Source organism: Arvicola amphibius, chromosome 2, assembly GCF_903992535.2.
Source record: "Arvicola amphibius chromosome 2, mArvAmp1.2, whole genome shotgun sequence".
Taxonomy (NCBI): Eukaryota; Metazoa; Chordata; class Mammalia; order Rodentia; family Cricetidae; genus Arvicola; species Arvicola amphibius.
This window is the reverse complement of record NC_052048.2, coordinates 70591876-70615663: the sequence shown is the minus strand read 5'-3', so window position 1 is coordinate 70615663 and position 23788 is coordinate 70591876. Positions and strand designations below refer to the sequence as shown.

The 23788-nt window shown below is 41.0% G+C and overlaps 1 protein-coding gene across 5 annotated transcripts in view; it reads right to left on the bottom strand.

Annotated features, from left to right (window-relative positions):
- Ctnna2 (catenin alpha 2) overlaps nt 1-23788 on the bottom strand; it is a 994060-nt gene that overhangs the window by 353510 nt on the left and 616762 nt on the right. The window contains exon 8 of one of the 5 annotated variants that reach the window (XM_038318875.1): nt 21289-21305. The exons of the other annotated variants lie outside the window; for them this stretch is intronic. Coding sequence (XP_038174803.1) covers nt 21289-21305 — 17 coding nt within the window. The remainder of the gene's footprint in view (nt 1-21288; nt 21306-23788) is intronic. 5 annotated transcript variants of the gene reach the window in all.

The following is a 23788-nucleotide window of genomic DNA, read 5'->3' as shown; positions in this document are numbered from 1 at the left end:
TATGTGTTGCTTTGTGTGTGGTAATCTACTATTTCTAATAAAAAATGGATCAGATAGGTGAGGACCCTTGTAATCATAGAAAAAATTAGATTCTCATTTTATAGTCCAAAGGAACTATTGAAAATCCTGTTGTCCAACACATTGCCAAACAGGAAGTTCTATTGCATCTTGCTGATGGTCTGCTGTCTTAGTGGAAACCCAGAAACACAGTAGACAGGAATTACCTTTCCAAGTATTCAGTTGTGAAGATTTGTCTTAATAATTTGATGGACAAATTAGATGGCTGTCCAAAGTACTCTAATTATTTTGATCTGATTATATGATTAATACAGTCCTGTAGTATAACACTCAGCAAAATGGCCAGACACCAAGGCAGTAGGATTTGGGACCAGTATGAAAGGTGGTCTTTCTTTTCATTTCCTTCTCTCACCTCAAAATATCTCCTATTCCCAGGTCAAAGTGTCCACCAATGTGAGTTAAGCAAATGATTGGGACTCAGTTCTTTTCCTGTGTGCATGCATGTGTGTGTGTGTGTGTGTGTGTGTGTGTGTGTGTGTGTATGTATATCCATACATGTGTTTGCAAGTGTGTACCTATGGAGGCCAGAGGTTGTCTTCCTCAATCTCTCTCCTCCTAATTTTTGAGAGAGGATCTTTCACCATCTGAGCTATACTAGTTCCAGGGAGCTCCCAGGATCCTCCTATGTCCACTTCCCTCTAGGTTTTCTCCCAGTACTGGGGTTACAGAAATACACCACTATCCCTGCCTTTTACAAGGATATGCGTATCTCAACTCAGGTTCTCATTTTGTATAGTAAGTACTTTTCGCAAGGAGCCTTATCCCCAGCCCAAGACTTACTTTCTCATTAAAGATTCAGCTAGTCCTAGAGTCAGTAACACAGTATGGTAAGGTATTCAAGTACAAATACCAGAGTGTATGGGCTTCTCTAATCATGTAAAGAGCCTGGAAGAGATCTTTCAGGAGTAAGCGCTTGGAATCCTGAAATGACTGAGCAGGTGGGTAAGGGAATCAGTTCCTACAAAATGAAGACCAGATCAGACCAGAAAGAGCTACACTAATGAAGCAACTACTGGCTGGGCCAATTCAATTAACATAGAGGTTCACACAACCTTTTTCTGTAAAGGCTCAGAAGGGAATGTGTCCTGTTTCATAGGATACAGTCCTTGCTTTAAATAATTCACTGTGCCATCATAATAAGCAAGCAACCACTGACAATATGTACACAAATGTGCATAGCTATGTGGCTGTGAAGCTTGGTCCACACATACCGAAATGGAATTCCCTCCAGTTTTTACTTGTCATGAAGTTTATACTTCTTTGGGAATGTTTTTTTTTTTTCAGCGCCAAAAGTACTGATAACTGTTACCAGTTTACAACCCTCCTGGAAGCAGGCTCTGCCTGCATTTGGCTTTAGGTTCTAACCTGCAGAATACTGCACCAGTATGCACTGACTCCAGATACAGAGGATAGCTAAACTGCTTGGCACACATGTTTTCAAGCAGAAGCACTGAAAAGCTTGCCCTAAGCCTTTTCCCTTTGTCCTTAGCTCAAGAACAAGAAAAAAAGGCATACTCTCACCTAACCCTTATTTTTAAAATGACTTTGATTTCTTAAAGGATTCTCTTTCTTCCACTTTCTTTTCCCCTCTCCCTCTCTGCCTTCTCACTTCTTTCTTCTTTCTCACTGTGCAAGCTTGTTCCCCTGCTAATAAATTTTGCTTTTACTGCCAGAAGCATTACAGGGCTTGACATTTTTAGTGAGGGTGCTGAGATTTTTGCAGCTTTTGTTTATCGCTTGCCTTTTCTCCATTCTGGACAACCTCAGACCTTCCTAAATGAAGGATTGATGCTAACACAGCATGACCCACACCTGGAAATCTATTAACAATTAACAGCCAGTAAAAACAGATGACTCCAAGTTCCCAAGGCTGCCAGCTTCGTGGGAGGTAAGGGACAGTGCACAGTGCCAAGGAAGCGCACAGGACTAATTAATCCAGCAATTCCCATACCTGGCATGTAAAACTCCACACTGGCCACAAATGTTGTTGGTTTAAACATAGTCATGGTTCTATGGTTCATGTTAGTTTGTAAAGACTAACCAATACATGCAAGCAAGGAGGGTGGCTGTCAGTGCTGCCCATTGTATTGGAACACAGTAAGAACAAGGATTTCTCAACAAAATGCAACTCACTGAATTCTTTCCTTCTGAAAGGATGTGAGGCCAGCAGAAACTTACTTCTGCATGAGAACAGTCCCCAAATCAAGAGTAGTATGTGCCAAATGACACTGTTTCAAAAAGAAGGAAAGTGGCTGTAGAGATGGCTCAACAGTTTAAGGGTTCTTGCTACTCTTGAGGGAGACAGGAGTGTGATTCTCAGCGCTATTAGGCAGCTCACAATTGCTTGTATGTACATCCAGTACCCAGGGAGAACTGACCCCAATTTCTGGCCTCTCCAGTCACTTGCACTCACACAGGAAGATATAAGCAGGCATGCGTGCACACACATATACACACACACACACACATACACACACAGACAAGTGTGCATGTCCCCCCCCCCATGTTGAACATATCTTAAACAGAGGAAACAATGAAATTTTCATGTCACATCCCTAGGCATTGGAGTAGGATGCACAAACATGGAGACAATTAATTTATCTTCAGAAATCCAGATGAGGCACAACTTAAAGAATTTAAAGGGCAGAGTTTTGGAAAAAAACAGTTTTTAGTGCTATAAATAAAACTTTGACGGAGATGAAAGTGGGAATCCTTGCTCGATTCTCAATTCTCAAGCCAAACCAGTGTGTCACAGGGCAAGAATGGCTCTCCATCTGTGGTTTCTGATAACAACGGGTTAAAGAGGAATCTAATCCTTCATCTGAAAGGCAGAAGACATGGTAAGGGGATGGGAAGGTGACACAGGGAAGTCGTGCAGACATTTTCTTCCCCCTTTCAACCATAAAGAGCACCCAGAAGGACAACCAGAAGCCACAGTCTTGTCAGCGATTTGGAACGTAAGTCCTGGAGAAGCAGTGCTTTCAACGCAGCCTCATTTACCAATTGGCCCAGGTTTATAACCAGTTTGTCTGGAACGTTGTCTGGCAGTGACAGTTCTAGGCCTTGGTGCTGGTCAGTGGTAAGGGTGCTCGCTGTGCATTTAGGAGGACCTGAGTGCAGATCTCCAGCACCAATAGAAAAATCTCAATGTGGCTGCACATGCCTCTAACTTCCCAGCTGGTGAAGAGGACAAGAGACAGGAGGACCTCCAGGACTTGCTGGCCCTCAGCCTAGCCAAAGACAGCAAACTCCAGGTTCTGTAAGAGTTCTCAAGGGAACAAGGGAGTGAAGAATAGAGGAGGCCGTCTGCACACACACTCAGCCTCCTCCCCAATCACAGACGGTCCGGAGCCAGCTGGAGTATATTCCAATCCATTAGCTTCAGGGGTATTCAGAGGAGGCCTGACAGGCCAAGGGAGGCTTGCAGACTGACAAGACAGCAGACACAGATCCTGCCACACGAGTGTGTGTGGCCTGGCACAGCCAGCCCGGCGTGACGATGCATTCTTAATATGCTGCCCCCCTTGTGGCCGCTCTTCATTTGATTCACCTCAGTTGTCGCAGATTCAGCCTCGGTAGATAAAAGGGCCTCCCTTCTTCTATGCGCCATTCACTGGCCCGTGGAAATGGACCATTTTCACAAACTGCTAATTCTGAAAGCCGTCAGTGGATGGAGACGGGAAGGGGCAAAAATACACAGTTTAAAGGCATGCTCTGAATTTGCTAATAGGCATGCACAGTCCTTCTGGAACTAAAGTAGAATTTTTGATGAAGTACCTTGTGGCAAATTTGAAATATTAGCCTGGGGGCCCCAACAAGACATAATTCACTCCACTGGTGAGAACAAATCTCATTTCCACATCCATTCCTCTAAACTCATTACTGACCCAGGGGAAAATGCTAGCCTGCAGCAAGTTTGAATAAAGACACTAGTGGGCCTGTTGCTGTATTACTAAATGCAATCATGAGCAACAAGCCACTTGGTAACAATAAACCCCTGGACCTATGGAGTCCCAATAAGGCAGCTTCTAAAAGGCTCAATAGTCCACCCAGAGTAGCAGAAGATTCCACTACTCTGTCCAATAATTGTTGAAAAAGACACACCCTAGCTCAAACAGACTGACTGTCAGCTTGCCCATCAGTGAACAACGACTGAGAATAGTTGATTATACATCCATTTCTAACTTTAAGACTAAAAGTTAAATAGGCAGTTTCAATAGGAAAATTAAACAAAAATAATGGCTCTAAGTTCAGAAAGATCTAGATTCAAATTTAAGATTTTAAATTAATCTTATTATCTCCTTTTAAGTGCTAGCTATCTCATGAGAATTGTAAGTCTTAGCTAAATGAAAATGATCTTTGGGCATGGTCAATGCAAATATTGTTTTATGTTATGTCCTCTAATGTCATGTCATATAGTTCTCAATAAATACATGTAAACAAAATCAACTCTCCTGGTGTGTTATGTACATTAAGATAGATAATACATCTAAATGGCTTAGCATGTTTCTGGCATAAGGTAGGTTTGTAACAGATACATAGTAAATGACCTGCTGGTATTTGCCCCGATGGAAAGGTTACACCGACAGGCAAGAGTGTTTGCTGAATGAGTTGGTTTGTAGGAACTGCTTTAAGCCTATGACAACAGGTCAGCGACAGTGTGCTAACCAGTCCTCAGCCTTAACATGAACGCTAGACGTTTCCTCTAAATTTCCCTTGAGCACTTGGGCTGTTATAGTCAAAGAAAAATTCTGTGCATGTTTCTAGAGGACACTTTTAACTAGCTATTTGGAGGGAAATCCATATGTTCCCATAAAGGCAATGCATCCCAACTAGGAGTGTCTCCTAACTTCTTGCTGCATCTGAACTGTCTTCATGTTCAACCAGGCCACATGGTCCCTCATACTCTTTGAAAGCAGTGTGTCTTTCCAGCTACCTTCTGAGTTTTCCAGTGAAGACATATGTCCAGATGTGAGGATTGAGGTGAAGAGGGAGGAGTACATCATTATAACTGCTTATAAAAGGGTGTCAGTTCCCATAGCTATTATCAAACATCTGGCACAAAGCATCTTAGGGGAGGAAAGGCTTATGTTGGCTCATAATTTGAGGAAGCACAGTCCACCATGGTGGGGAAGGCATGGCAGCAGGAATCTGATGCAGCTGCTCACATCACAATTGCAGTCAGGAAGCAAGAAGACAACAGGAAGTAGGATCTGTCTATCAAACCTCAAGGTTTACCCCATTGACTTACTTCCTCCAGTGAGGCTCCTCCTAAAAGTTCTTTAGCCTTCTACCCCAAGTTGGGGATCAAGTATTCAAATGCACAGACCTATGGAGGACATTTCACGTGTACAACCTAGGAAGAGCTTCTAGGGCAGTAGTTGCCCACACTGAGCAAATGGAAGCAGTAATATCTCCAAGTTGAACACGTAAGTTTTGGGCATATGCTGTAGCTGAGTAGAGACAGGCACACAAATGATAGACTGAGACAGAACAATTAGTGGATTAATTATGACTGTGTTTGTACTTTCATTGTCAGGGATGATTATTTATTGGTTTGAAATAAGTTCCCTTTTCTTCATTTGGTGATCCTCACTGAATGGCAACATATGTGGATTTCTACAAGTAGTTTTGTGGCTTCTGAGGACAGTTTACACTTTCATGTGAAGAAGGCAGTCAAAATAACCAAGGAACACACATTCCTAGAAGCCAAACAGATCTTTTAATATTTATTTATATTTATTTATTTTTATGTATATGAGGGCTCTACCTGCATGTATGACTTTAGGTCAGAAGAGGTCATCAGATTCCACTACAGATGTTTGTGAACCACCTTGTGGCTGCTGTAATCGAACTCAGGACCTCTGAAAGAGCCACCAGTGTTTTTAAACACTGACCCATCGTTCCAGCTCCAGCCCTTTGTTTTTTAATAGAAGTGTTACTGTTGCTCTTTTCCTGCCTCAGGTTTGAGCTTTTCTCACTCTTTTGGTACATCACACCAACATGTCTTCATCTTTGAAGAGAACACGACACCTAGATTTTCCAGAATAGGATAGGTCAGCAAAATCTCTTTCCCTGCACATTCATAGATACTCATACCCACTTTCCAAATGACTCTCCTCCTGTCCCTCTTGCTACCTTCCTCAAACCATCTTCACACAAGCTGGCTCACCCAGGCAGGGATGGGGTTTACACAAGGAAATGCCAAGAAATTCACTTGTCTGTAGTCATTTCTGTCTGTCATATTCATATGTATGTAAAAGTAGCAATTTTTGTTTTCTGTTGATTTCTTTTAGCTGCCCTCAGGCTTGCACCCTGGGAATAGCACACATTTTTTAACTTGTACAAATCCTGTATAAGAGTGGAGAGAGGGGACAGGACTGGAGACAAAGACTGGAAGGAAGGACATGCTGGCCTTCATTTGCAATGCCGTAACAACACACTAGGACAAAGAACCACAGTTTCAACAAAACAAGGTAACAAAGGGGCCATATGGAGCTTTTTATTTTTATTTTTTTCTGGCTGAACACTGTATAAATAGGAGAGAGGAGTGAAAGAGAAAAAAACCATAGGAAGACCCAAAACAAAATCATGGGGACGTCACAGTGCACTCACTGTTATTATACTTGAAGATAGTTATGGCATTTTCTATCAATAAACGGAGAGATTCCATTCAAATCTGTCCTGAAAGGCTAGACCTAAAGAAATCAATGGTTTTCTTTTCTTTTCCTTTTCCTTTTGAAGAAGATAGTTTGTGTTTCCTTAAAAGGAAAGTTTCAGTCGCACATCTTATTTTAGAATCTCTAACTTTATCTTCAAGTTTTTCCTCAACTCTTTTTCTTAAATTAGAGCTGTTTGCTAATTTGTGATTTTTTTTAAATTTCTGGCCCCACTTAGCTTGGGCTTGAGAGTCATGAGCGAAAGGTGGTGATTGCAAAGCCAAGAATGGGAATATTGAGTCTCCATCATCTTCAGAAGCACACAGATGAACTTCTGAAGGGAAGGTGGGTGATGGGGGAGGAGGTGGAGGAGGAAATCTTCAGAGCATAGAAAAAAGAATATGACAAGAAGACTAGAGTTGCCATCTACTGGAGGAGGGGAAGAATGACATTTGACACTTGCTAGAGAAAAGTCAGACTCCTGAGTCTAGGTAATAAATCTCCCCATGCCCTGTATTGCCAGTTAAGAGATAACAAGTAGCCGACGTGTGCTATTATTTCAGAATAACAGTTTGGGGGCTATGTAGACAATATTTGTGGGAATTTAAACATAGCATACTCTCTGCCGTCTTGTGGACCCCCACATCATCTTTAAAGAGATGATTGATATGCCGTCCTACCCCTTCAAATATCACATCAGCATTGACATTCCTTCAATGTATATTTCTTGCTTTCACCATTGGGTTTTTGAAGACTGGGTTTCTTCTGTAAGTGTGCTTAATCAATGTGCGCAGGCTTTTCTTTCTGCTTACATAACAATCAAGAAAAAAATGCTTAGGTTCAATAGAAGAAGCAAGGGACTGCGAGGAGTAGGCACTCTCAACAGATACACTCATTTTGTCCACAGTTCTAAGTGACACCATAAACCGAGTGCTGTACCCCTCTGGGTGTTGATATTTTCAAGCTGTAAAATCATGAGTGCTACGGAGGATGGGCTGCAGAGTCTAAGTCATCCCGAAAGTCCTTTTTAGCTCTCCAATTCTGCGAATCTATAAGCATTCCCAACTTATGTAGCAGTTAGAACATGAATATTCAAGCTAAATTCTCATCATTTCTTGCACAGAATTCAGAAAAACTGTGTCTAATGGCCTGATTAATCAGTCATAGCCGTCTTCTTTGTCAGTGAAGAGGAAATAAGTTTTACCCCTTCTCATGTTATAGAGGGAAAAAAATAACCCACTCATTTGACCCTGATTTCGCTGATGCTGGGTTTGTCAGAGTTGCTGACATTCCACAACTCTTTAATCAAGAAAAAGAAGAAATGAAGTAAAGAATCACACCACAACTGCTAATGACCTCTAAAACAAGAAGGAGAAACGGAAGCTAAGCATTCCACCAATGCTGGAGTAACCGGTGTATGGCCAAATGGATGAGATAATTCAATTGGCAAATTCTGCTTTTTAACTGAAATGAACCCGCCTGTCTTTCTGAGGCTCTACATCACATATACCCACAGCATCTAAGCCGGTCATCCTTCCACTCACATATTCACTCAGTAATATGTTTAATGAATATATTTCCTTTTTTTTTTTGCTATTGTTCTTGTTTAAGAAAGAATCTCTCTACATAGCCCTGGTGGTCCTGAAACATTTATATAGACCAAGTTGGCTTCAACTTTACAGAGATCCACCAGTCACTGACAGAGCTGGGGTTAAAAGTGTATACCACCATTTCTGGCCTAATGAATATATTTTCACTGCTTGTTTTCATACAGGTAGAAGGAAGGTTGCAAAACCTGAGTTCTCATGAAGCTTCACTTATGGTCGGAGGAGAGGAAACCTATATACATAGGAAAACCATAGCGAGCAGCAACATGTGCCAGGGCATACCATTAAAGCAGGGGCTATCACCACAATCGAAAAACTTCTGTGGACTGAGAGGTCAGAGCAAATAATTTCTAAACTGCAACTGAGTGACAGACATGGTGTATCAGTTGCTTTTCTCATTACAAGATAAAATATCAAAGACAAGCAACTCATGGAAGGAAGTTTTATTTTGGCTCAGAGAGAGAATCTTGTGCATGGTTATGAGAAAGGTCATGAGGCTGGGGCTCAGGGCAGCTGGTCACATCACATTCACAGTGGGAAAGCGAGACATGAATGAGGGTGCTCAACTTGCTCTCACCTTCTCTTTTGGTTCAGAACTTCACAGCATGACAATTTTTGCTGATATTTAAATTGAATCTTCCTACCGCAATTAACCCAGTCTAGAAACTCCCTAACAGACATGTCCACAGATTTGTTGCCTAGGTGATGCTAAATCCTGACAAGGTGGCAACCAATATGGCTATGCGAAGATGAGGGAAGGGCATTGACAAAACAAATTGGTACAGCAGGGTGAGGTCAAAGGAAGGGGTGCATATGGAATAGAAACATACAAGAGGGCAAGGTGAGACAAGAGATGTGGAAAAGGCCAAGATGGGATAGAGTCCACATATTTCATGAAACAGTGTTATTTACATGTAAATTATTCTCCCATCTCCACAGGTTAATGTGTTTGCTTCAACTCCTAGGTGTCCCAAATCTATGGGCACACAAGCCTTTCTAATGAACAGTTGCTGGTTGGCTGACTAGATAGAAATCCTTTCACTAGCTCATATGTTAAGTAAGGGCTTAACCAAATAGTCAGAGTTCTTATTGTAGCCCTTGACCTCAAATACATGTCATGGCCAAAGAAATACACTCCCCAAGAAAGCAAGCAACCCCTAAGGTGTTGTCTATGGCTCTGGAACCTCTTACAATGCCTCCCCTGCAGGAGCATCCCATGAAGAATGACAGGAGAATAGATTAAAAGCATAGATAATGACCCACCTTAGTTGAGAGGCTCTGATGGTCTTTGTACTCACACATTACCTGGCTTTAATTGAAACTGGTACAAGTAATTCTGTAATATTTGTGCTGCTCATGCTACAAAGGCCATCTTTGTCTAATACAGCAGCCCAGATAATAATGGGGGGATTAATTCAGACAGGTTATTTGGCATTTTTCTTTGATACAAACTCCATTTTTTTCATACTTTTCTTTTCTTCTGACTGGAGGGTGATCTTTAATTATAGTTTCAAGATGAGACCATACAATAAGGAGGTTGTTAAACATTATTAAAACTGGAATGTCTCTAATGTTCACTAAGAGTTGTCTGAGTTATTTCACATTCTGAGCTTATTTCACATTCATGAGTCCATGAAATGAATGGTCTATTGGGGATAATCTCGCTCCTTCTCCAGGACCCACAGTGGTCTAGGGATTCTCTGAAGTGTGACTGGAAGAATCTGGCAGGTGCCACGACCTATGCTATCTCGCTGATCTTCATGGTGTTAAATAATGTACTTGAATGCACTGAGACAGAAAGGAGAGAGCCCGAGGAAAAAGTGGATCTGGGAGTGAGGAAGAAAGAAAAAAGGAGGTAACAGAGGGGGAGGGGGTTGGGGGAAGGAAAGAGGAATTGAATTTTAGAGATTGTGAGAAAACAAAAATGAAACAGAGGTGGCACATGAAAGTAGAAAGGGGACTATGTGGATGGAGGAAGATGCCTCGCTGGAATGGTTGAGAGAAACAGAGCAGAGATCACACCATCTCACACACACTCACACATGCACACACATGCAAGCACGTCCAATGATCTATGGAATAACTTTTGAGTCTAGATATTCTGTTTCAGATGAGAACTCCTGGCCCTTCTGCAGATCTGGCCAGAAGCAGGTTGAGATATAACGGTGCTAAGGTTCTCCAAGGGTGATGCTCTGGGTCGTTAGATTAGGAAAGTGTTGAGCTATGTATGAAGAAGATCTTCATACCAATGGTACCAAAGGACTAAGACAAAGTGGCTGCCATCACCCACCCCCCTGATCCTTTTCAGGGGCTGGTACCTGCAGCGAGGACTACTTTCAAAATCAAAGCTATGCTTACTGCTTTTGCACAGGACTTAAGTTCAGCTCCTAGCACCCATGTCGGTTCTCAGAATCGCTTGTGATTCAGGCTCCTGAGGGGATGTGATTCCTTCTGCCTCTGAGGGCACCAGCACATACATGCCCATACACATAATTAAAAATAAAATAAATCTTAAAATCAGAGCTCTGTTACAATGACACATACTCCATTTACTGTGCTCAAATCATTGGCACTTCTTAGAAGCAAGTTAAGTTATGCTTTACCAGGGCCCAGGACCAGGAATTGGGCTGCCCAGCCCACTCTCTTGAGCATTGCAATGTGCTGGGACTGGTTTTGGAATTTGGCCTCTCATTGGCAGGATTCTTTCTTTCACATGCTCCAGATTAGCAAAAGTGGCAGCCTTTTTGGAAAACGGACAAGGCAACCCTGGCACCCACTTCCACAAAGCTCTTTTTCTGATTGTCATGGTAACGCAGGCAGGCAGGGAGGCAGGCAAGGCCTCGGTTGGGGCTGCCTGTCTGAGCCCGGGCCAGGCTGCCACGTGGGCTTAGTGGTGCATGGTCTCAAATTGCGGGAGCCTGTGGGCGACCACCGTGGGGTGCACAGTAGCCTGTGCCAGGGAATTAGTGCCTCTGTGAACTAAATCTACGTGGGCTCGAACTTTATGTTACTATGACAATCATAAACAGGTCCTCTGGCTTCAGGGAAATGAAGCATCATTCAGATTCTGGAATGCACCCTTAGACCATGCATGGCTCTGTTTTAAGGCCTCAGAGTATGCTGTATTCATTGTATTCACCTGGCATTTTATTGACAGTGACCTATACTGAGTGCTTTAGTGGCTCCAACTAGTAAGAACCTTGTCAAAGGATAGAAAGGAGAGAATTAAGCATGCCACTCAGATAGTAATTAATTTGTTTTCTAGAAAGAAAACAAAATTAAAAGGATCTGTGAAATTCTGCATATACTAGAAATATCTCAAGCTTTGTCTTTTAAAATGCATGTGCATTTTTGTTTCTTAGAGCATATTTTACTTATACATAATAATGGATTATACTGACATTTTCATACATGTATGTAATGTTTCTTAGACCTACTTATTTCTCTTTACTTCTCATGTTCCTCCGAAGCATCTCCAACTGACTTCAACCTCCTTATCTAACTCTTTAAAAGAAATCATCTAATGCATATGGGCATTTTGTCTGCATGTATGTCTGTGTACCATATGCATGGTGCCCAAGCTGGAGGGAAGAGAGAGCAGTTCAGATGTCCTGGACCCAGAGCTATAGTCAGATGTGTGTGCTGCATCAAAGAGTTCTCTGAAAGAGCAGCTCAAACACTGTTTAAGAGCTTAAGCTCTTAAACACCGAGCCATTCATCCAGTCCTGATATCCTCCTGCCTCCACCTTGAAAGTACTGGGATTACAGAGATGTACCACTATACCTGGTTTATACAGTGCTAGGGACCACACACAGGGTTTTGCATCTCCTAAGGAAACACTCTACCAACTAAGCTACAAAACAGCTCCTTTCACCAACAGTTAAAATTGCGTTTTTGTTGTGTGGTTGCTTCCTATGACAAAGGAATAGCCATCCACTTGAAAAAGTAAAATGAAATATAGAACATCTTAAGAAAGGCCATAGCTCTTCTTAGAGTATAGACCAGCTCTCATTTCAGAGCTCACCTTGTAAAACATTTTAGGAGAAATAAGGTATTGATTAAATACAGTCATAGTAAAGACTAAGCTTACATTAGTATTTTCTGCCACCAGAAACACCACTCTTGGTCATTCCTCCGTGTAAATGAATACATGCATAAACACACTGGCAAAACCAAACCTTGCCATGATCAACTCAGCTTAGAATAGAAAAAAAAATCTGATAGATTGAAAACACAGGTTCATCACATGCTGACACAAATGATAGAAGCCATAATTATCCCTAGTTCATTTGCATGCAAGTAAGGCTCCACTAAACATCACAGAATCTTTTAGAATATGCTGCAAGTATGTAATAAACAAAAAGTATAATAAATGCTTGAGGCCAGAAAGATGTCTCAATAGTTAAGAGAATGTACTGCTTTTGCAAAGGAACTGAGTTCAGTTGCCAGTATCCATGTCAGGGGAGTCAAAGTCTCCTATAACTCTAACCTGAGGGACATCCAACACCTCTTCTACATGAACACACACACACCCACATGTAATTGAAAATATTAAAGAATATTAGACACACAACAGCTTTTACAAGTCTCGCTCATTTCCTTCTTTTGTGAACTTCCTCTATCATCTCCACTTTGCCTTGAAAAAGGACTTGGTCCTATCTGCCAGGCTTAGTGCAGACTTCCTTGATGTGGAAGAGTTCTTTTGTTTTAATAAAGAAACTGCCTTGGCCAGCCCTTAGGTGGGTGGAGTAGACAGAACAGGAAGAAGGAAGTGAGGTAGATGGCTCAGTCAGATGCCACGCCTCTCCTAAGTGAGACAGACTGCTGTGCCTCTCCTCAGAGAGAGAGATGCGATGGAGCCAGCCACCAGGACAGACATGCTGAATCTTTCCCAGTAAGACACCGCTCATGGTGTTACACAGATTATTAGATATGGGTTAGTCAAGATGTGAGTAAGAGGCTGAAACTAAGGGCCAGGCAGTGTTTAAAAGAATACAGTTTGTGTGTTGTTATTTTGCGTGTAAAGCTAGCCATGCAGGAGCCTGGCAGGAGGAAAAGCAGGCCTTCCCGCAGCTCCCTACTACAGAATGGTGCCCACACGTGGATAACTGAATCCACAGAAAGCTTGAGAAAGCTTGGGAAAGAATGGAGTAAAGCATGTTTTCTCGGTAGCAGCAATTTCTTGGGTCTGGCTCTGCTTGCTAGAGGCCAGCAAGTGCTCTCATCTAAGAGAGGCTTCCTGACTCAGCTTCAGCTGCAAAACCCTGCAGCTTTTTTAAGAGGTCCTGCCACGAAACACTTAAATGGTGTTGATGAAAAGCTGAACGCATGCTTTTCAGTTTTCAGCTACAGCAGGAAAAAAGTTGTGCTGTTTTAAAATGCCGGCTTTCTGGGCTGTCCTGCCAGGGCAAACTCTGACTCTTACAAGCAGGCGGTCTTGACTATGGAGCTTTTGATTTTTGTTTAACACTGTTGCAGCTTGCTTACTGTCAGGGACCTTGAAACGCCACAGAGTTCTGGTAATAAAAATGGCTCTAGCAAGTACCTCTGCCATGAGGCTGGAAAGCTAAGGAATGGGATGGATCTAGCTGGCAAAGCCACGGCTTGAATCCTACCCATATTGCTCAGTAAATTAAAGACTCGTGTGGTCAGAAAAAGAGAGATATACAGTAAAGAGAGATTCAAAGACAAAGAAAACCTCTAAAAGGTTTACAGTGAGTTAAAAATACATGCAGGCTAAAAGTTAAAGTTCTTACAGTTAAAAAAAAAAGAGAAAGAAAGAAAAAGGAAGTAGTTTGTTGTGGTGGTACACATCTTTAATCTCAACACTTGGGAGGCAGAGGTAGATTGACCTCTGTGACTTCAAGGTATGGTAGCACACACCTTCAATCCCAATGCCTGGGAGGCAGAGACAGACAGATCTCTGTGAGTTCAAGGTGTTGTAGCATACACCTTTAATCTATGCACTGGGGAAGGCAGAGGCTGAAAGATCCCTATGAGTTCAAGGACAGCCTTGTCTACAGAGTTATTCCAGGTCAAAGATATACAGAGAACTTGTCAAAAAATAAAAAATAAAAGTAAAAATAAATGAAATAGAGGTTAAAATAAAGTCATATAAAGATGGAAAATACACAGAGAATCTTGATACTGTACACTATTATGCTCTCTTTGAATTGTTTGAATGCTGAGGAAGAAGCAACAGCTGCTAAAAGATTATAAATGTTTATAAATGTTTATAAATGTTGCTGAACTAATCCAACATAGATATTTTGAAAATACCTTGACTTCAGAACTTGGATCTAAGGATATGATACTTTGGAAAAGAGATTCTTCTTTTGCTTTTACAGAAAATGAGACCTTATGGATTGCATCTATCCCAATATGGTATGATAGACCATGGCCTCCTGAAAGGTTGCTGTGAACACCTTCAGAAGATTACTTCACCCAACTGATGACTGAGATGTAACTAGCACATAGGTTACACCATAAAAGATCTGATTAACAGCGTCCCCATTCAGCATGAAGCACTTTGGAGAGAAATAACTTCGTCCATGTTCCCAAATATTGTTTATAAGTGTTCTTTTACATTTAAAGGGGGATATGATATAGATATGAATAATTTGCATTGATATGGATTTTGCTTTAGTGATATAAATTTAAGGTCAATTTTGTAATATGTATATGTATTTCTGATACTGATTAAGGTATTGTGATTGTGTAGTTCATTTTAAAAATGTAATGTATAATTAGGAAATATAGGTTGTTAAGGAATAATCATTGATAATAGTAAAGCTTATAGTCACGTTAGTTAGATTTTCTAGATATATAGAGATATATTTCAGTTAGATAGACATTCTTCATATCTTTCAAAGACTGCAAAATTTGGCATTAAATGTTTCAATAGGACTTTTCATGACAATGAGACACATCTGTTCCTGGCAGCACAAGCTACTTCAAGAGGAAGATGGGCATCGAAGAGGCTACTTATGGAGTTTGATAGTCATTTGGGAAAGAAACTGCTCTTGCCTGGACTGATGCATAGACTGGACACAAAGAACCCGCAGAGAGAGGACTGCTGAACTTGCCTAAAGGTGAGATGTCTTTCGGGGTTCCTGATTCATGAAAGAGTCTGTGAGACATTCTTCAGGACACGGCAGATACTGACTGAACTGCCTTTGAAATTTCCCACTTCATGGAAAAGTCTGCTGGATACTATGGGCCTGTAGGCTGAAGATGGATGCCCCAACAGTACAAAAAAACTTTGGTTGACTGTCCAGGCAGCAAGATGTCTCTGTGATTTCTAGAGTTTTGCAAGTTGCTTACTTCTCATTTACTTAGGTAATATTATATCCTTCTGGAGTCTTTGATGGAGTTGAAGAATAGATAGATAGTTATAGTTTTCCTTATGTATGATAAAAGATAAAGTAGATATAAATATTGTAACTGTAATCCTTGCTTGATAACTGTTTTGTTATATATAATTCTGCTGTTAAAGTTAAAGCCTTCTTTTTTGTTTAAACAGAGAAAGGGGAAATGATGTGGGAGAGTTCTTCTGTTTTAATAAAGAAACTGCCTTGGCCAGCCCTTAGGTGGGTGGAGTAGACAGAACAGGAAGAAGGAAGTGAGGTAGATGGCTCAGTCAGATGCCACGCCTCTCCTAAGTGAGACAGACTGCTGTGCCTCTCCTCAGAGAGAGAGATGCGATGGAGCCAGCCACCAGGACAGACATGCTGAATCTTTCCCAGTAAGACACCGCTCATGGTGTTACACAGATTATTAGATATGGGTTAGTCAAGATGTGAGTAAGAGGCTGAAACTAAGGGCCAGGCAGTGTTTAAAAGAATACAGTTTGTGTGTTGTTATTTTGCGTGTAAAGCTAGCCATGCAGGAGCCTGGCAGGAGGAAAAGCAGGCCTTCCCGCAGCTCCCTACTACAGAATGGTGCCCACACGTGGATAACTGAATCCACAGAAAGCTTGAGAAAGCTTGGGAAAGAATGGAGTAAAGCATGTTTTCTCGGTAGCAGCAATTTCTTGGGTCTGGCTCTGCTTGCTAGAGGCCAGCAAGTGCTCTCATCTAAGAGAGGCTTCCTGACTCAGCTTCAGCTGCAAAACCCTGCAGCTTTTTTAAGAGGTCCTGCCACGAAACACTTAAATGGTGTTGATGAAAAGCTGAACGCATGCTTTTCAGTTTTCAGCTACAGCAGGAAAAAAGTTGTGCTGTTTTAAAATGCCGGCTTTCTGGGCTGTCCTGCCAGGGCAAACTCTGACTCTTACAAGCAGGCGGTCTTGACTATGGAGCTTTTGATTTTTGTTTAACACTGTTGCAGCTTGCTTACTGTCAGGGACCTTGAAACGCCACAGAGTTCTGGTAATAAAAATGGCTCTAGCAAGTACCTCTGCCATGAGGCTGGAAAGCTAAGGAATGGGATGGATCTAGCTGGCAAAGCCACGGCTTGAATCCTACCCATATTGCTCAGTAAATTAAAGACTCGTGTGGTCAGAAAAAGAGAGATATACAGTAAAGAGAGATTCAAAGACAAAGAAAACCTCTAAAAGGTTTACAGTGAGTTAAAAATACATGCAGGCTAAAAGTTAAAGTTCTTACAGTTAAAAAAAAAAGAGAAAGAAAGAAAAAGGAAGTAGTTTGTTGTGGTGGTACACATCTTTAATCTCAACACTTGGGAGGCAGAGGTAGATTGACCTCTGTGACTTCAAGGTATGGTAGCACACACCTTCAATCCCAATGCCTGGGAGGCAGAGACAGACAGATCTCTGTGAGTTCAAGGTGTTGTAGCATACACCTTTAATCTATGCACTGGGGAAGGCAGAGGCTGAAAGATCCCTATGAGTTCAAGGACAGCCTTGTCTACAGAGTTATTCCAGGTCAAAGATATACAGAGAACTTGTCAAAAAATAAAAAATAAAAGTAAAAATAAATGAAATAGAGGTTAAAATAAAGTCATATAAAGATGGAAAATACACAGAGAATCTTGATACTGTACACTATTATGCTCTCTTTGAATTGTTTGAATGCTGAGGAAGAAGCAACAGCTGCTAAAAGATTATAAATGTTTATAAATGTTTATAAATGTTGCTGAACTAATCCAACATAGATATTTTGAAAATACCTTGACTTCAGAACTTGGATCTAAGGATATGATACTTTGGAAAAGAGATTCTTCTTTTGCTTTTACAGAAAATGAGACCTTATGGATTGCATCTATCCCAATATGGTATGATAGACCATGGCCTCCTGAAAGGTTGCTGTGAACACCTTCAGAAGATTACTTCACCCAACTGATGACTGAGATGTAACTAGCACATAGGTTACACCATAAAAGATCTGATTAACAGCGTCCCCATTCAGCATGAAGCACTTTGGAGAGAAATAACTTCGTCCATGTTCCCAAATATTGTTTATAAGTGTTCTTTTACATTTAAAGGGGGATATGATATAGATATGAATAATTTGCATTGATATGGATTTTGCTTTAGTGATATAAATTTAAGGTCAATTTTGTAATATGTATATGTATTTCTGATACTGATTAAGGTATTGTGATTGTGTAGTTCATTTTAAAAATGTAATGTATAATTAGGAAATATAGGTTGTTAAGGAATAATCATTGATAATAGTAAAGCTTATAGTCACGTTAGTTAGATTTTCTAGATATATAGAGATATATTTCAGTTAGATAGACATTCTTCATATCTTTCAAAGACTGCAAAATTTGGCATTAAATGTTTCAATAGGACTTTTCATGACAATGAGACACATCTGTTCCTGGCAGCACAAGCTACTTCAAGAGGAAGATGGGCATCGAAGAGGCTACTTATGGAGTTTGATAGTCATTTGGGAAAGAAACTGCTCTTGCCTGGACTGATGCATAGACTGGACACAAAGAACCCGCAGAGAGAGGACTGCTGAACTTGCCTAAAGGTGAGATGTCTTTCGGGGTTCCTGATTCATGAAAGAGTCTGTGAGACATTCTTCAGGACACGGCAGATACTGACTGAACTGCCTTTGAAATTTCCCCACTTCATGGAAAAGTCTGCTGGATACTATGGGCCTGTAGGCTGAAGATGGATGCCCCAACAGTACAAAAAAACTTTGGTTGACTGTCCAGGCAGCAAGATGTCTCTGTGATTTCTAGAGTTTTGCAAGTTGCTTACTTCTCATTTACTTAGGTAATATTATATCCTTCTGGAGTCTTTGATGGAGTTGAAGAATAGATAGATAGTTATAGTTTTCCTTATGTATGATAAAAGATAAAGTAGATATAAATATTGTAACTGTAATCCTTGCTTGATAACTGTTTTGTTATATATAATTCTGCTGTTAAAGTTAAAGCCTTCTTTTTTGTTTAAACAGAGAAAGGGGAAATGATGTGGGAGAGTTCTTCTGTTTTAATAAAGAAACTGCCTTGGCCAGCCCTTAGGTGGGTGGAGTAGACAGAACAGGAAGAAGGAAGTGAGGTAGATGGCTCAGTCAGATGCCACGCCTCTCCTAAGTGAGACAGACTGCTGTGCCTCTCCTCAGAGAGAGAGATGCGATGGAGCCAGCCACCAGGACAGACATGCTGAATCTTTCCCAGTAAGACACCGCTCATGGTGTTACACAGATTATTAGATATGGGTTAGTCAAGATGTGAGTAAGAGGCTGAAACTAAGGGCCAGGCAGTGTTTAAAAGAATACAGTTTGTGTGTTGTTATTTTGCGTGTAAAGCTAGCCATGCAGGAGCCTGGCAGGATGAAAAGCAAGCCTGCCCGCAGCTCCCTACTACACTTCCTCCTGACTACCAGTCATGCCTGGATAGCCATATTATAGACTTTTGCTTGATGTAAAATTCCCAGACTTTCTTCATCAAATATTCAAAAAATTTGAATCCCTGAGCTCCTACCCCAGGTGGCTTTGATATTTAATTATTTATTTAGGAGGTGTTTTGCAGAAAATTCCTTTACATTGTGTGAAGATGTGTCACTGTGATTGGTTTAATAAATACTTGAATGGCCAATAGCTAGGCAGAAAGAGGTTATGCAGGACTTCTGGGTACAGAGAAGTCTCAGGAAAGAAGAAAGGAGGAGTTTTCAGCCAGATGCAGAGGGAGCAAGGTATTTAGGAAGAAAGGTAAAAGTCATCAGTCATGCAGCAACATGTATTGGTTAATTTAAGCTATAAGAGCTAGTGGGAAAAGCCTAAGCTATAAGCAAATCTTTTATAATAATAAGACTCTGTGTCATTTTTGGTGAGCTGGCAGACCAAACAAAATCTATCTACAGAGATGATCAAGTCTTTAAGCGTGTTCTGCCTGCTATAAACTTCTCTTACAGTCATTTGTCTATGTGGGCATGCCAGAGAAACTAACAAATCATACAGATGCTTATAATTACATGTCTGTGCCATCTGGTCCATTAAAAAAAACTTCCATAAATATATGAATGTGAGTGTTGATCTTAGTGCATTTATTATGCCTCAGTGGCCAATGTAATATAATGTCATGTTTAAAATTTTCCTTCCTTCTTTCCTTCCTTCCTTCCTTCCTTCCTTCCTTCCTTCCTTCCTTCCTTCCTTCCTCCTTCTCTCCCTCCCTCCCTCCCTTTCTCCCTCTTTTTCTTCCTTCCTTCCTTTCTTCCTTCCTTCTTTCTTCCCTTCTTCTGTCCCTCTCCCCTCTTCTTTTTTCTTTTTTTTTCTTTCTCTTTTTGAAAGAGACAAGTAAAGTTGGGCACAGTGACTCTTGGCTTTAATACCAGCACTTAGGAGACAGAGGCAGATAGATCTCTAAGAGTTCAAGACCAGACTGGCCAATGAAAAGTTCCAGGCCTGAAAAAACTACATAGTGAGATTCTGTCTCAAAAGTGGATAAAACAGAGGAGGAGGGGAGAGCACTAAATGGTCAGTAGAAAATCATTCAATCTGTGACTTACTTAAGAACATTCAAAACCTCTGCCATAAGAGTGGCAGGATACGGATACTAAGGGCCTTTCCTTCTTTTCTCTTATGTTGAATAAGAAACAAAGCCAGATCCACTTCTCTGTGCCACAGTATTCTATGGAGAATTCAAATGCTGTGGGGGACTCACTTGCTCTCCAAGGCAGGTATCTGACTCTCTTATTCCAGAGAAGTCCTGCCATAGTTCATTCTCAGAGTTAAGTTCAAGGGCCATCAGGCAAAAAAGGAAATCTGGAGAAACTCCAAGACTGTCCTCCAATCCAGACTCTATTTTGCAAAGAAATTAAGTTTCCTTGCTAATGAAAGAAGGAACTGGTCATCTATGAATATGTCTACAGTTTTTGTAGCAGTCCTTATGAAAATAGAGGTACCATACAGCCCTAGATGCAGTGTTAAAATCAGCTGCTTATTTGTACCATATTATTTTTATTTTCTTAAAAGCTGTGAATCAAGACAAGAATATTAATCCCATTTTATAGATGAAAAAAACCTTAGTCCTGATGGTTAACAGATAAATCATTGAGTTGCTTAAAAATATTAAATAGATAAAAAAAATAATGGCCAGCATTAAAGCACTTGGGAAATGTCAGAATCAGAGAAAGATTCTTCTGTGGCATTTTGATTATCACTTTGTAACATGCATTTCCTCTCTTATCAGTTCTCAAAATAGTTGTATAGAAAACACTGCTTCATTTCCGACCAGCAGGCCACAGGAAAAGACACTCACAGAAGGCCCACGTCAGGAGCTGTTAATGTCTTCCTACAAACATCAAATGATTCCGAGGGAGTTTTGAAGATGTCCCACTTTAACCTCCTGACACCAGTGTAGTCAGGTGGGTGGTAAATTCCACTTAGTGTCCTTTGTAAATCAGGAGTTCTTCTGGTAGCTGGGATGATATGCTGGTTCGACCGGAACCCAAGTGCAAAGTGGAGTTGTGAGACCCAGATACAAGAGTCCTTCCAACTAGATCATCCAAGCCACATGCAATTACTTTTCTTTTTTCATCCACTTTAGCTTTTAAAAGAGCAAAGTCATCAAAGCAAACATCACTTTGCTCTCCACAACCGCTGAATAATATCCTGAGCCATATACGTACATCTCAGAAATGTTCACAGGTCTCTGTAATGCCCACAGGTCCAGGAGGGATGCACTTGTCTCCATGTTACGTAAAGAATCAAGCCCTGCTTGTGCGGCCTGTTTGGCAATGTGCCAGTCTCATTCTGTCCAACTACTAGATAGTTGTTTGAAACAAAGCTAACAACATTAACAATGACACTTCAAAAACTGGATGCTTTCCCCAGCCCTTGTCAGGCAATTGTATTGAAAACAAGTGGTTGATTCCCAGTAAATAATGTTCAAATGGGTAAGAGACTCTTTGAATGCCAATTATATTGAAATTAAGTACAGTAGATGGGTTTAAATTCTCTTAAGTAATTTTCTATTTCTAAAGTGAGGGCTTATCTACACAGGATAGTGACCATATGACCACAATCAGCCTGTGCAAAGGAATCAAGGCAGGCTGGGCCTTTCTCTGTGCCAGGGACTGATAAAGAGTGAGTCTCCTACTGTTAGCAGTTCTGGATGTAGAAATGAACTCACAACATCCTACTTTGGTTTAATCTTCGGGTAAGAATTGCTCAGTCAGGGGGATAGAGATGACTCAGTGGTCAGGAGCATGTGTGCCTCTGCCAGAGGACCTGAGTCTGGGTCCCAGTCGCCATTCCAGGAGGCTCACAACTGCCTGTATCTCTAGCTCCAGAAGATCCCCACACCTCTGACCTCTGCAGGCAACTTCACTCATACGCACAGTCACACGCAGACACACACTCCTATACAATGTGAAGAATAAGAAAAATATCTTTTTTTAAAAAAAGAATTTTTAAATCACCAATACACCAAAACCTTCTTGTAGGATCATTCAGAGCTTGCCCATGTTGGCTGTCTAACATCAGGAAGAACAGTCAAAGAATTAGAGGCTTCAGTTAACATTGCTCAGCAGGCTAGGAGAGCATACCTGTCTATGCTAAGGACTTGCTTTAAAGCTTAACTTCACATGAAAGGTTCAGTCACATTGTTTAACATTGTTTCAAAATCTTAAGGTTCCTCTCTATAAATTGGTACAGCGTTATATCACACAAATTCTCCTCCTTATAAATAGCTTAAAATGACGCCATTGAAACAAGCCCCCAATACTTTTCACTGCGGATATCTTACATTCACCAGATGTTGTGAGCTTCTTTCCAAACTAAGAAATCCATGAATGAGAGAGGCGAAAGGGCTATTAGACATCTTATCTAATGTCTCTGCTGTATGCTGAAAGGACTTGCTAATAAGGCAGTAAGTCAGAACTGATACACATACACTGTGACTCTATGTTCACTATGCCCAAAATACACTTTGAGGGAGTTTGCTATTGAGAAATTTTATGAGAAAATTTAAAGGGTGTGGGTGGGCTTGGGAAACATCTGGAGAGAAGTGTAAGACAGGATTGAGTGGACCACTTAATTTAGGATGAATGGGGGATAGAAGGCGAGATTCGCCCAGCCTTCTGGGACTGTGATCCCTGTCAGAAGGACTCAGGCTTCAGAGAGAAAGTGCTATCCCAAATGTTTCATACGCTTCAGCACTTACTATGTACCCACCTCACGGATGCTGACTCAGCAGGTGCTATGATTTGAATGTGAAATGCATGCCACATGCTCTTGTGTTTGAACACTTGGTCCCCAGTTGGTGTTTTAAAAGGTTGTGGAACCTTTAAGAAGCTTGCTGGAAGAAGTGGCTTACTGGAGGCATTCTTTAATTTTTAGGGCACAGTTCCACTTCCTGTTTGCTCTCTGCTTCCTGACTATAAACACAATGTGATCAGCAGCTTTCTGCTTCGGCAGCCATATCTTCTATGCCCTGTTGGAATATATTCCCTTAAATTGTAAGTCAGAAAAAAACCCTTCCTTGAATTGCTTCTTACTAGGCATTTTATCACAACAAGAAAAGTAAATAGTACTGTAGGTGCAGCTAGAGGACATAAGTGTTTGTGGCTGGATGAGTGAATGGTTGAGAGTGAGCATGACAGATATCTAGAATGAAAGATATAGACTAAGAGGAAGTCAGAATCTGCAGGCCAATGTAGTGTCTATAGATGATCAGAATGAACATTTTTTACTTAGAGATTCTTGAGAACACCAGGCAATTGAAGAAAATGCCACAAGGATGTAGAAGATGACGTATTTGGATGCCATTCTAACGAGGAAGTTGGTCATCACTTGTCCCCATGACTTCACTGGGCTATGTTTAGATCGTACTGTAAAGTACAGAGAAAGTCTGAGGAACTTGCTAATGAATCTGGACTCCCACATTCAAAATGAGGTTTCTGAATGTGTGGTCGTTCTATTTTGTTCTGTCCTTTTTCATGCAAACAGCAACAGATGGTTATAGGGGGTTGAGAGGAATAGGAATCCAGAAGAAAGTCTGAACTACTTCCTCTCCTGTCTTGT